Source organism: Bos grunniens, chromosome 14, assembly GCF_055505025.1.
Source record: "Bos grunniens cultivar Pamir isolate PY7600 chromosome 14, Bosgru_T2T1.0, whole genome shotgun sequence".
Lineage (NCBI taxonomy): Eukaryota > Metazoa > Chordata > Mammalia > Artiodactyla > Bovidae > Bos > Bos grunniens.
Window position 1 is genome coordinate 21,736,127 of NC_141178.1, and position 13,672 is coordinate 21,749,798.

A 13,672-nucleotide genomic window follows, 5' to 3' on the forward strand; every position below is an offset into this window, starting at 1 on the left:
TTTAATTATTGCTATTTTACACAATATGAGCTTTCAGTGTTTTATAAACCTTACAGGAAAGCATTTATTTTCTGATAAGAGTTTCGTTGAGTAACAAGTTGTGTAAGTAGACAGACAAAACAAGTCCTCTTGAAATAGAAACACTGTCTTCATTTGTCATTAAATATTTTCTGATACCAAGAAAAAAAAAGAAGTGCTTTAGTAAAAGATTCTCAGAAAAGATTACAAAATTATAATGTTTTTATTTGTATATGTGATATATGTCATAGTTAAGTGCGAGGGCAATCTGCTTTAGCCATTTAGTCAATCAAACTCTCCTTAATTCAGTTTAATGTGATTTTTGCCATAGCATGATTAACTTTTAAAGTTTTGTTACAGATTTGTAAGGAAAACACACACAAGACTATTGATTTATAATAATTATTATTATTCTGTCTTAGGTTGTGTCTTAGAAAATATAACACAGTTCACAATGCATAAGTTAGTTTGTGGATGATTTATTTCTCGTATCTTTCTTAAAGCAAGAGAAACAACTAAAGTAATAGTGAAGGAAGGATGTTTAAGATGTCTTAAATTATTCTTCCTCTCCATAAACGTGAAAAATAAATAATTGGGTATATTTAATTAATTAGTCATGCACATATTAGAAAAAGACACATGAACGTCTTTGACTATAACATTGTTTGTACTTAGAAATTTGCCTAGATTTAAGTGCATTTGTCTAAAAGCATCTAAAACTGATTGAGCTGTTTTTGACTTGGCTTTTTGTTCAATAGATTTTTATCAGTTAGCATGAAATCACTAACATATTATTTAATGTTTAATAGTATTTCAAACTTTAATCCTTTTAGGAACTTTATCTTACACTTTTAAAAATAATATCCTCACATAATGAAATATACGTGAAAATGAGTGTTTGTGAGTTTATGATGACTTTTCTTCTTGTTTTTTATTCTCAAGTGTTCCCCTCAAAATCCTTTCATTCGCTTTTTAGGTTGGTGAGGATTTTTCTTTTCCTTAAATGATCAGTGATTTTAATTATTGCTATTGTTTGCTTCATAGGATCAAAGAGAATAAGTGATAGTGAGGTCTCTGATTATGACTGTGATGATGGAATTGGTGTAGTATCAGGTAAGAATTTTATAGTAATAAGAAGGAAGTATAATCACTTCCATTTGTAAAGTTATTTACCAATGAACATGTAAATAGATAGACAGATAAATATAATGAGTTACAAAAGAACTATCCTGTTTATCCCCCAGCCCCAAAACAGCCTTACAGCAGTTTAAACTGAATGATTCCAGTTGCTGGAATATCTGTATGGATTGTTAGGTTGAATATTCTTACTGAAAGATGTCTCATAAGTACTTACCAATTTTCTATTTTTAAATTACTAAATAATAAGGATTTCATTATAAGTTTGAGAAGTTACTGTATAACTAAAGCTTCTTTATATTTCACTAACAATGTGGAAAAAATTTTTTACAATCACAAACAGCCACATGTATCAAATATTTGAATGCACTTTTTAAAAATTTTGTACATTGTTGTTATGTTAAGTATCAGGTACAGCTGCATTTTGAAATTGTGATATTGTAGTTTTAAAATATTGCCTCACTTATGGCTAGAAATTTGTCTGATGATTTAATAATTTAGCTAAGTAGCTATTTTTTATAAATTTTGGAAATGTTTTTAAATATAATATACTCTATTATAAAAATGTTTGATTCTCTTCTGCTTAAAGGTTAATTAGCCTAGCAAATTTCATAAGCATGGCCAATTTTATCATGAACAAAATATTTATGTTCTATTGTATGTAAGATGTGCTACAATTGCATCAGTGACTGATAATTTTTGTTGGACAAATTTTGATACAGTATGAGTCAGTTTGCTTGCTTTCAGTGTACTGCATTTAAAAAACTCAGTACAATCCTTTTAGCCTTTATTTTTTGCACTAAGGTGAATAATATATTAATTCACTAAGACTACAAAAATATTTTTCATGTTTTATCATTTGTGAATTGAATCTTAATAAAGTCATATTTCTCATGATACCTTGCTTGGAGATTGTTAGCATTTTCCCCTACTTGTATTCTATTCATTTATTAATTGACTTTTCAACTTCTTCTCTTTATTAAATATCTAGCCACATCAGATTTTTTAACCCAAATATTTTTCTTCAGGTCATTAAAGCTCTTTGTCTTGATGTCATTTGGGGCATATCTCAGTTCTTTTATTTTCTACTTCCAGAATGACAAAAAAAGATTGTTATTTTTTTTCCATTTTATTAAAGAATATATCTTTTGAAAAAAAATTTTCAGGAATCATTCATTATTTGGGTTACTACTTTCTGGAATAATCTTTGCTATTGCAGAATATTATTTAGCAAGCCTACACAATACAAAGTGTTTATCCTGGACTCATTATTGTTTACCGCCATAAAACATCATTGTTTCTTATCTCAGTATTATTAACTTTTTTTGCTATATGGTGATTCATTCAATAATCCATTGAGGGAAAAAAAATACTGCTGTATAATATCCTCTGTTACTATTTTGAAATCAAGTGTAATTTTTGAAATAACTTCAAATACTTGGAATCAAAGTTTAAATGTTTATTTCAAGTGATATTCAGAATGCTTTCTAATATTGTTTATTTCTTAAAGAAGTATCTATATAAACTATAAAAATTGGGCTTCCCAGGTTGCTCAGTGGGTAAAGAACCAACTTGCCCATGCAGAAGGCACGGGAGACTCAGGTTTGATCCCTGGTTTGGGTAGATCACCTGAAGGAAGGCATGGCCACCCACTCCAGTATTCTTGCCTGAAAGTGAAAGTTAGTCACACAGTCATGTCCGACTCTTTGCAGTCCCATGGACTGTAGCCTGCCCGGCTCCTCTGTCCATGGAATTCTCCAGGCAAGAATACTGGAGTGGGTTGCTATTTCCTTCTCCAGGGTATCTTCCCGAACCAGGGATTGAACCTGGGTCTCCTGCATTACAGGCAGATTCTTTACCAACTGAGCCAACTTTACCATTCTTGCCTGGAAAATCCCATAGACAGAGGAGCCTGGTGGGCTACAGTACATGGGGTTGCAAAGAGTTGGACATGAGTTAAGCAACTGGACATGCATGCACTATACAAAGTAGGAACTTTTTGTCAGGTTAATTATTCTAAATATTTATAGTTGTTGAGAACTATTTGAAGCTCTTCTGGTCAATGAAGAGATGAAAATGTTTTTAGAATAAGCTTAATTCTTTTAATGAAGATTACTAACTGTGTAAAAAAGTGAGCATAGTAGCTGTCTAAATATTTGAATATTTGTCACTCCTTCTCAATTTAAGTGTTTATAAAATATTATTTTATGTTAGCATTGTGCTTTATTCATTATGCTTTACATTTACTATATTTAAAGCCTTTCACTAACATTTTATGTTTTTCAGTAAATTACAAAATACTAAAAATCTTAGTGTGTGGATAACTGTAATCTTAATATTTCCACCTTAGATTATCGACACAATGGTCGGGATCTTCAAAGCTCAACATTGTCAGTGCCAGAACAAGTAATGTCATCCAACCACTGTTCGCCGTCAGGGTCTCCACACCGAGTAGATGTTATAGGAAGGACTAGATCTTGGTCACCCAGTGTCCCTCCTCCACAGAGGTAAGACAGCATAACATTTTATAGGATGATATTATAAGCCTATTTATCTTAAAATATTATTAGAAATTTATAAAGATAGGTTCTTACAGAAAAAAGTTATTTAGGGGAAAACATATGTGGTAGTCAATAGCCTATATAATGAGAGTAATACAAAATATGGGCTACTTTGTAACTTTGGATGACCTAAATATGATTTTATTTTAAGTTCATAGTCATAAAGAAGATACAAATTCCAGTCTCATATATATATTGAGCAGATCTAGTTAGACCCAACTAATTGTACTCATGAATGATATTGACATTTTAAGAAATAGGAAAGAATAAACATTTGTTGGAGCAATACAATTAAGAACAATCATGAGAAGACTAAAAGGAAATGCATGAGCAGTGGGAAGAATTGTTTGGAAATCTACAATTCCAGGACTTATATTTAGAGGAAAACTCTAATCAATCCAGTTAAGTTATAGAAATGCTTAATGGAGTAAGAACCATGGAAATGTTTCCGAATCAATCCAATTAAGTTATAGAAAGGCTTACTAGAGTAAGAACTAAGGAAATAATGTTTCTGAACAGGAAATATGTGCATAATTTCACATTTTATATACTTGCAATGTTTAAGGCAATTTGAACCCTTAGAATGACAATCTTAAAACACTTATTTTAAATGAGTAATGGAGTTATTTTTAGACATTTAAACTTAGAATTTTAGGTTGTCATCTTAATTTTATACGTGGCATTAGACTGTCTAAGAGAACAAGATTTATTATATTTATAAATTTAACTTAATTAGAAGGATATTAAGTACTTAAATGTTTATTTAGACAATTAATTAAAGAGAAAATTTAACATTAAATTTATAAACATAGTTTAAAATATTTGAAAAAACACATTTGAAGATTTAGGTAAGATTGTAAATGGGACTAAAATTATTAAAAGTCTTCTGAAAAGTAACTGTTTAAATGTGGTAGACTTATCAGTAGAATAATAAGATTTGTAATCTGACATTTAAAGTGCAAGAGAGAATAAGATTTTAAATTTGTAGTTTTAGTAAATTAAACCGTTTCTCATAAAAAAAAAAAGGAATCCTTGACTTATCAAAGAATGAATATTTGAACACACCAGTAGAAAATAGACATGGATTTTAGATTAGATTCACCTGCACTTAACAGAAAGCCTGTATGGAAAAGAATGTGCTTAGTCACTCAGTCATGTCCAACTCTTGGGACCGCATAGACTGTAGTCTGCCAGGCTCCTCTCTCCATGGGATACTCCAAGTAAGAATACTGGAATGGGTTGCCATTCTCTCCTCCAGGGGATCTTCCCAACCCAGGAACTGAACCCAGGTCTCCTTCATTGCAGGCAGACTCTTTACCGACTGAGCTGCAAGGGAAGCCCGTAAGATTAGTAAACAACCCAGGCCAAGAATGGTAGCTTAAAAAAATAGTCATTGATCGGTTATAAAAATATCAGTTTAGATTAAAAAAATAAACAATTATTATCCCTAAAATAAGATGGCAAATATATTGTCTATAAGCAACATGCTGAACTCATTTTCTCCACACAAATCTATACTTCCTCCTATATTTCATATTTTATTATCACTACTATACACCTGGGCTGCTGCTTCTGCTGCTAAGTCACTTCAGTCGTGTCCAGCTCTGCGTGACCCCATAGACGGCAGCCTACCAGGCTCCTCTGTCCATGGGATTTTCTAGGCAAGAGTACTGGAGAGGGTTGCCATTGCCTTCTCCCACTACACCTGGGAGTCATCCATTAATAGTTTTCATAATCCCTATCTTCATTCCCATTGATATTGCCTTAATTTTATGCCGGACCTCTTATGGCTTCCTGTGCAGCACTAGTGGGTACTGCCCACCGATGTAGGAGATGTAGGAGGGGTAAGAGATCCGGCTTCCATCTCTGGCTCAGGAAGATCCCCTGGAGGAAGAAATGGCAACCCATTCCAGTATTTTTGCTTGGAAAATCCCATGGACAGAGGAGCCTGGAGGGCTACAGTCCATGCAAGTCACAAAGAGTTGGACAGGACTGAAGCAATTAGCAGGCACACACCTGTTACAGCAGCAATCTCCTAATTTTATTGTCAATCTCCATGTGAAATTTATAGATTTAGCCAGAAGTGCAATTAGTTAAAACAAAGCAAAAATCTTAAGGCTGACATTACAGTGATCTTTTGTCTTTTTATACTGTCTTTATTAAAAAACTTTATTTTTTAGTATAATATATGATTATGGTTTATTAAGATATTTAATGGATCTTGCTATTTCAGTCGAAATGTGGAGCAGGGACTTCGAGGGACACGCTCTGCTATAGGACATTATAATACAATTAGCCGAATGGATAGACACCGTGTCATGGATGACCATTATTCTCCAGACAGAGACAGGTAAATTTAATCAAATACTGTGAGACCATATTATAATTGCTGCCTACAGGAAGAAAGATTACCATAAAATGTTTTCATCCTGAACTTGGGTATTTCTTAGTTTTTGAAACCATGTGCTTCGTGTACAACATCTACATTAATTCTTATGACTATCACATCATTTTAAAAAATTAAAGAAACAAAAAACAACCTTTTGTTTGCTAAGAAAAAAAATTCATTTTGCTCTTGCAGTTTTGGTACGTTGTTAAATCAAGCCAGTTAAGTTAATGAACTTGCACATGAAATTATAATGACAATCATAAGGAAAACAGGATGTTTTGTTATTTTTACTTTATCATAACCAATTAGTATATTGAAAAATACTTTCATGAGACTGTAGATTTAAAGTCTTTTACATTCATCTGGTAAATCAGTGTGACTTTTTATATATAGTCATGTTGAGACAAGTCTGGTTTGTTTAAACAGACAGAAAAACTGATTCATGAAGAGGTTTTTCCTCATGGCTTTCAGTAAACCTTTTAAACAGCTTAAAGAATTATACTTGTTGACTGCTGTGCTTGGAAGACTTCTCTGAATTTTCTCTATTAAATGTGATATACTTAGGCATGTTTCAGTACATACATTAATTACTAATAATTTTTTTAACAAGCTAATTGATTAATCTTCTAGTACATTATTTGATTACATATGAAATGAAAAATGCTATGGTATTTCCCCAAAACTACCAAGTGGGTTTAAGATAAGGATTAGAATAGAAAGCTTAATTTGCTGTTCAGAGAATATTATGATGAAATAGCCAGGGAACTCAGAAATTTCTTTATATGCATCCTAAACTGATTTTAGTAAAAACACTGGGGGGAAGGGTGGAGATTCAATCAATTGATATGAAATTTTTTTGTCAATACTTATAAATTGTTTTGTCCAAATATAGTCTAACTCTAACTCAGTTCATGCTTATAACATTGTGTTGGAGTACATTTTTTCAAAAGAAATATAGGGAATATCTTAGTCTTCAATAGTGTCAATCAGCTATTGGCTTTTGTGTCTGAGATCTAAGAAGAAATAGGAAGTGAATAAATTAATATCTTAGTGTCAAATGAAAGTTAGTGTAGTGTTTTATTTATTTTTAATTTATTTGACTTTTTCATAGGGGTTTGTATCTTTAAAGTAATTATAGGCATGTTACCTACAAAAATGGATACTTATCAAGTACAATAATTGTGAAAAAGGTAACTCTATTAGAATGATTAGGAATGCATCATATTAGGGTGGATGAATGAGTTTTTCATTACCTAGTAGAATTTTTAAAAATTGATAATATCTTGAAATTTTTCATGTAGTGACTCATAAACTCCTTGTTCACATTGAAGGCATGTTAAGCAGATGATCAGGGAGGAAAGTCTGAAATGACTTTAAATCCTCCAAGTTTATGTAAAATGAACTAGATATGTTCTCTGAAGGCAGTATGGTCTGGGCTAAATCTTGCAGGGAAGAACAGAATAAAATTGACCTCCAGAATTATAAACAAAAATAGTCACTGTCATGACAAGCACATAATATTTTATTGATATTTTGAGACAAAGAGCCCTAAGATTAATGACCTGAAAAGTGCTATTCAATCCTTGGTATTAGTTAATATTTGAATTAGTCATAATTGAAATGTCATATTTTATTGTTTTCTTTATAACATTATGAATCTTTTAATTTGGCAAAAACGTTCAAGTAATTCAGAGATTTTGTGGGGAAATTGATCCACATGATTTCATTTCTGTTTTTGAGTCTTGTACATTACCAGATCATAATTACTCTTCATTGTGAGCTGTTTTAAATCCTTTTAGAAATAAATAAAATGGAATTTCATTTAAATAGGCCTATAAAACCATTTCTATATTAATTTTGAGTATTTTTGCAATCATTATTCATTAACATGAGGAATCAAAAATGAAAAGCATGGTATTATCCATGAAAATAGTCTATCACATTATTAAACAATGGGTTCTTAATTTCTGTTTTATCCTAATATTCTAAAAGATTTTACATAATAGAATGCATATGAAGGCATTGTTATTTTTATGTACTATTTATAATAGATGGTAAGAATACTCTAAACCTCCTACAGTGAATTTTCATGAACTGTATTTTATAGAATTGGTAAATAATACTGTTGATTTAAAAGCCTAAAAAATAATTTCCTTTGAGATGATAAGTAAAATTTAGTTATTTTGAGTAGTGCATTAATCTTGCTTGTCAGTAAGAATTGACACACTGGACTAGAATATTTCATGAAATGTATTCTTTTTCATGGGATTTGGAACCAAATGGCATTGGGCTTGAATTTAGAATTTTTTTACTACTTGATCCCTGTGTATCTTTGATTTGATTTCCTTATCTACTTGACTTCCTTATCTATAAAATTAGAATATTAATACCAACTTTATAGGGTTGTTGGATAGATTAAGTGAAACAGTGCCACCAATTGAATGGTATGTACTCAGAAAAAGTACCTCTTAACATTTTAAAAGGATCTTTTAGCTTATAAATAATTTACATTTTAATGTGCTCATCAATTAAGCAGAGAAAAGAGAAGTCAGTCAATTCAGTTGTTTTTTTAAAGTGGCTTGTAGAGGATGTAGGATATGTGTTGGACCTTGAAAAATGAGCATGTTTATTTAGGCAACAACAAAAGATACAGAGCCAGAATATACATATATTATCAGAAAGACCCAGTAAGAAGGATGAAAGACTAGGGGCATACTAGAAAATTGTGAATAAAGATAATAGCTTAAAAAAAAAAAGATAATGGCTTTTACATCGGCCATGTTGGGTGATAAATGATACAACCCCATGGACTGTGGCTTGCCAGGCTCCTCTGTGCATGAAATTCTTCAGGCTAGAATATGGTATGGGTAGCCATTCCCTTCTCCATGGGATATTCTGACCCAAGGATGGAACCCCAGTCTCCCACATTGTGGGTGAATTCTTTATTGTCTGAGCCACCAGGGAAGCCCCAATAAATGATACTGTATGACATTAATTTGTATACCTGGTTGGGCTTCCCAGGTGGTGCTAGTAGTAGAAAACCCGTCTTCCAACACAGGAGGCATAAGAGACATGTTTGATCCCTGCGTTAGGAAGATCCCCTGAAGGAGGATATGGCAACCCACTCCTGTATTCTTGCCTGGAGAACCCCATGGACAGAGGAGCCTGTTGAACTACAGTCCCTAGCATCACAAAGAATCAGACATGACTGAAGCGATTTAAACATGCATACACACACTTGTTTAAACTTACATGGTGTAAGAAAGAGATATCCTTTTCTTATAGATTATATACGAAGAATTATACATAGAATTTTGATTGGATCTTCATTTCTCTGCACATCTCATTTTATTAGTACTAGTCAAATTCCTTTTCTCTTTTGAAAAGAAAGAAGGTTTATTACAAGTAATTCAGAAACTTCCATACAGTGATATTAAATAAAAATGATTAATATAATAGTCATCTTCATCTTCATTCCTCCTACTTTTTTGTATCATTATTTCTCTGGGAAATCCTGATAACTACTACAACTAAGAACATCATTTTCTGGAGCAAACTATGTGACTTTAGTATTAGAAATCATTTCAAGAGCTTATTTATTATAGGAGTTAATTTACTACTAGAATAAGTATAGAGTACTAGATGCTATTTCTATAATATGTCATAGGTATCTTACAGTACACATTTTTTATGTCTATCATAGAGACTGAAATATATTAGTTGCATTTAATTCCATAGAGTATACTTTCAGCCTAATAAGGAATAAAAATAATACTGGCAGAAGATATATTACTTCATAAACTTTTTTCTTCTGTTCATTCAATTAATGCATTTATATTCTATAATATTTTATAAAACAGGGCATATTTGCCCTATTATATGAATTTCTGAAATACTTCAAATACATGCTGTTTCACTATTCTTTAACAGGCTGTCAGCTACCAGAAATTACCAAACCATTTCAGTTATCAGCTTTGAGAGAAATATATCTCTGAAAGTTTGAAAACATAGAGAAAGTAAATGAAAAAGAAAACTCATCCTACAAATTAATGCAACTTTTTATTTATTATATTTCAGGATTAAAGTTTTACTTTTTAAATCATAGTATATTTTAGGAACTATAAAGTATCAAAATAATGACAGTGTTAAAGACAGTTTGGTATTAAATTGAGATTGTTGGAAATTTAGCTTTTAAAATCCGCAGATTACTTAAGAGTGAGATTTTTATCTCCCTTTTTTTTACAGTCCTTTTTTGTAGCTGGTAGTTCCTAAAAGGGAACATGGGGTTGCAAAGCATTGGACATGACTGAGCGACTGAACTGAACTGAAATGAAAAGGGAATATTCAGGCTAATGAAATACAATGGAAGGATAATTCATTATAAATATAGTTTTGTTTTATCTTCAAAAATTAAATTTCTTAGTAAGAATCAAAGTGTGTAAGGAAATTAGATCAATAATCTTTTTTAGTTCTTTGGATAGTCAAATTTTTTATCAGGATTTGAGAATCTAAAAGTTCCTTTATTAATCTTTTTTTTAAATTTAGTCACATTTTGTGGCAATGGATTAATTTCCAAAATATACAAGCAGCTCATACAACTTAATACCAGAAAAACAAACAGCCCAATCAAAAAGTGGGCAAAAACCTAAACAGACATTTCTCCAAAGACGACAGACAGATGGCTGGTAAACACATGAAAAGATGCTCAACATCGCTCAGACTAGAGAAATGCAAATCAAAACTACAATGAGATATCACCTCACACCAGTCAGAATGGCCATCATCAAAAAAATCTACAAACAATAAATGCTAGAAAGGGTGTGGAGAAAAGGGAACCTTCTTGCACTGTTGGGGGGTAATGTAAACTGATGCAGCCACTATGGAAAACAGTATGGAGATTCCTTAAAAAACTAGGAATAAAAGCAATGGAATTGCTGCATTGACCCACTAATCCCCCTCCTAGGCATATACCCTGAGGAAACCAAAATTGAAAAAGACACATGTACCCCAATATTCATTGCAGCACTGTTTACAGTAGCTAGAACATGGAAGCAACCTAGATGTCCATAGACAGATGAATGGATAAAGAAGCAGTGGTACATATATACAGTGGTATATTACTCAGCCATAAAAAGGAACACAGTTCAGTTAGTTCTAAGCCTATTATACAGAGTGAAGTAAGTCAGAAAGATAAAAACAAATATTGTATATCAGTGCATATGTATTGAGTCTAGAAAGACAGTACTGTTTAACCTATTTGCAGAGCAGCAATGGAGACACAGACGTAGAGAACAGACTTATGGACACGGGTGTGGTGGGAGGAAGGAGAGGGTGGAATGTATGAAGAGCATAACATGCAAATATGTACATTACCATATGTAAAATTTATAGCCAATGGAAATTTGCTGTGACTCAGGTAACTCAAACTGGGGTTCTGTAACAACCTAGAGGGGTGGGAGGGAGGTTCAAAAGGGAGGGAACATAGGTATACCTATGGTTGATTCATGCTGAAGTGTGGCGAAAACCAACACAATATTGTAGAGCAATTATCCTTCAATTAAAAATAAATAAATGTAATTTTTTTAAAGAAGTAAAGGGGGTTAGACCAAAAAAAAAAAAATTGAGTCATGTTTTGGTTTCCTGTTTTATTCTTTTGCAATGAGTTAAAGTTCTGCTCAATTTTTTAAAATTTTCAAACAAATTGGATTAAATGCAATATTTAAAATAACTTACTTTAACCCCTCATTTACATTTAGGACATTATTTATTGCATAGGTTTTATACTGTCCATTAATTTGGGGAGAAAAGTAAGCATGCTTTAATGGATAAGTATAAATAAAATGTTTTTAAATTTCTGTAAGTGGATGCAGCAAATGATTCTGTATCTTAGGTGAATTTTAGGGGACTTACTAAAATAGTATGGTTAATTACTGTAATATTCACAGATGCATTTTTATACTATTACTCCAAGGGGAATCATGACCAGATTATGTTAAGAGGTATAACATGTCTATGGAAAAGCATATAGTCACTGTTCTCCAGAGAAACAGAATTGTTAGGCTGGATAGAGAGAGATTGATAATAGATAGATAGATAAATATATAGATAGGTGATAGATAGATTTATTATGAGGAATTGGCTCACATGATTATACAACCTGAAAAGATCTACCGTCTGCTTTTTGCATGCTGGAGACTTGTGAAATGGTAGTATAATTCAGTCAGAGTACAAGGCCTGAGAACCGGGTGAGCCGGTGGTGCATTAATCAATCTCAGTCAGAGGGCCAGAGAGCTATGAGATGTCAAGCTCATGCCTGATGTCCACCCACACTGGAGTGGGCAATGTACTGATTCCACTGAATCAAATGAGAATCTCATCCTGAGACACCTTTACATACATTCCCAGAAATAATGTTTAAGGTGAGCACCCCTTGGCCAGTTAAGTTGATACATAAAATTGACCATCACAAAAAGGGAAATAAAACAAACTGTTGCGTGATGATGATGATTCCTGTATAGTGTTTTCTTTGGCTTTACAGAGATGAAATTAATTATAAGCTTCTCAAGGAAAATATTAAAAGTTGGGTGATTATATATATATATGTGCTCTATGAATATGAAAATTTTAACAGCTTTGAATTTTACACATTTTTGTTACCCTTAAGTAATTTTCAGAGACAGTCTATTCCTTTTTAATGCAGTAAATCCCAACATCACTACTGTTGGGTATTCTTTCTACTCTTTGTAAAGCCAGAAAAATCTTTTTGATACTGTTTTCCTTATTTCTTATACTGCATAGGTTTTTAATCTTTTGTTTACAGCTCTAGAGTGTTTCTGGGATTATATGAATGACTGCTGTCTTTAAACAGTAGGTTCCACATGAAAAGATCATAATTCTGCTTTACCTTTGAGTTCAACTCAAAATATATTTATTGAGTGGGTTAGGCGTTCTGCACAAAGATTTAGAGTAGGCATTATGTTGGTCTAGATAAGCACGTGATCCAATTGATTATACCAAGTAATTATACAATATAGTAACTAGTTATAAAACATAAAAGACCACGAGGCCTAAGCATAATAGTATTAGAACAGATTGGAGAGGAAATGGCCTGCTTGAATTTGTTGGAAAGAGCTTCCAAGAGAAGTTGGACTTCAAAAATTAGTAGAATTTTGAAAGGCAATGAAGTGGAGACAGAGAGGGAATGATGGACAGGACATTCTTGGCAGAGTGTGGAGCATGAGTGTTGAGCATGAACTTAGTCTGAAAGTCAGGAAAGTATGGAATATATTTAGACAATCTTAGTCTGCTGAACCTAGATAAAAAGTCATGGTATGGGAAAAGAGAAGTAATAGAAGATGAAGATTGAATGTAGCTTAGAAATGATGAAAGTGAAAGTGGAGAGTGAAAAAGTTGGCTTAAAGCTCAACATTCAGAAAACTAGATCATGGCATCTGGTCCCATCACTTCATGGGAAATAGATGGGGAAACAGTGGAAACGGTGTCAGACTTTATCTTTTTGGGCTCCAAAATTACTGCAGATGGTGACTGCAGCCATGAAATTAAAAGA

The 13,672-nt window shown here is 32.3% G+C and overlaps 1 protein-coding gene across 13 annotated transcripts in view; it reads left to right on the plus strand.

Moving 5' to 3' along the window:
• RIMS2 (regulating synaptic membrane exocytosis 2) overlaps nucleotides 1–13,672 on the plus strand; it is a 605,965-nt gene that overhangs the window by 367,734 nt on the left and 224,559 nt on the right. For all 13 annotated transcript variants that reach the window (XM_086336253.1, XM_086336255.1, XM_086336266.1 and 10 more), the window contains 3 exons: nucleotides 1,063–1,131; nucleotides 3,506–3,662; nucleotides 5,950–6,066. In XM_086336253.1, the coding sequence (XP_086192379.1) occupies nucleotides 1,063–1,131; nucleotides 3,506–3,662; nucleotides 5,950–6,066 (343 nt within the window). The remainder of the gene's footprint in view (nucleotides 1–1,062; nucleotides 1,132–3,505; nucleotides 3,663–5,949; nucleotides 6,067–13,672) is intronic.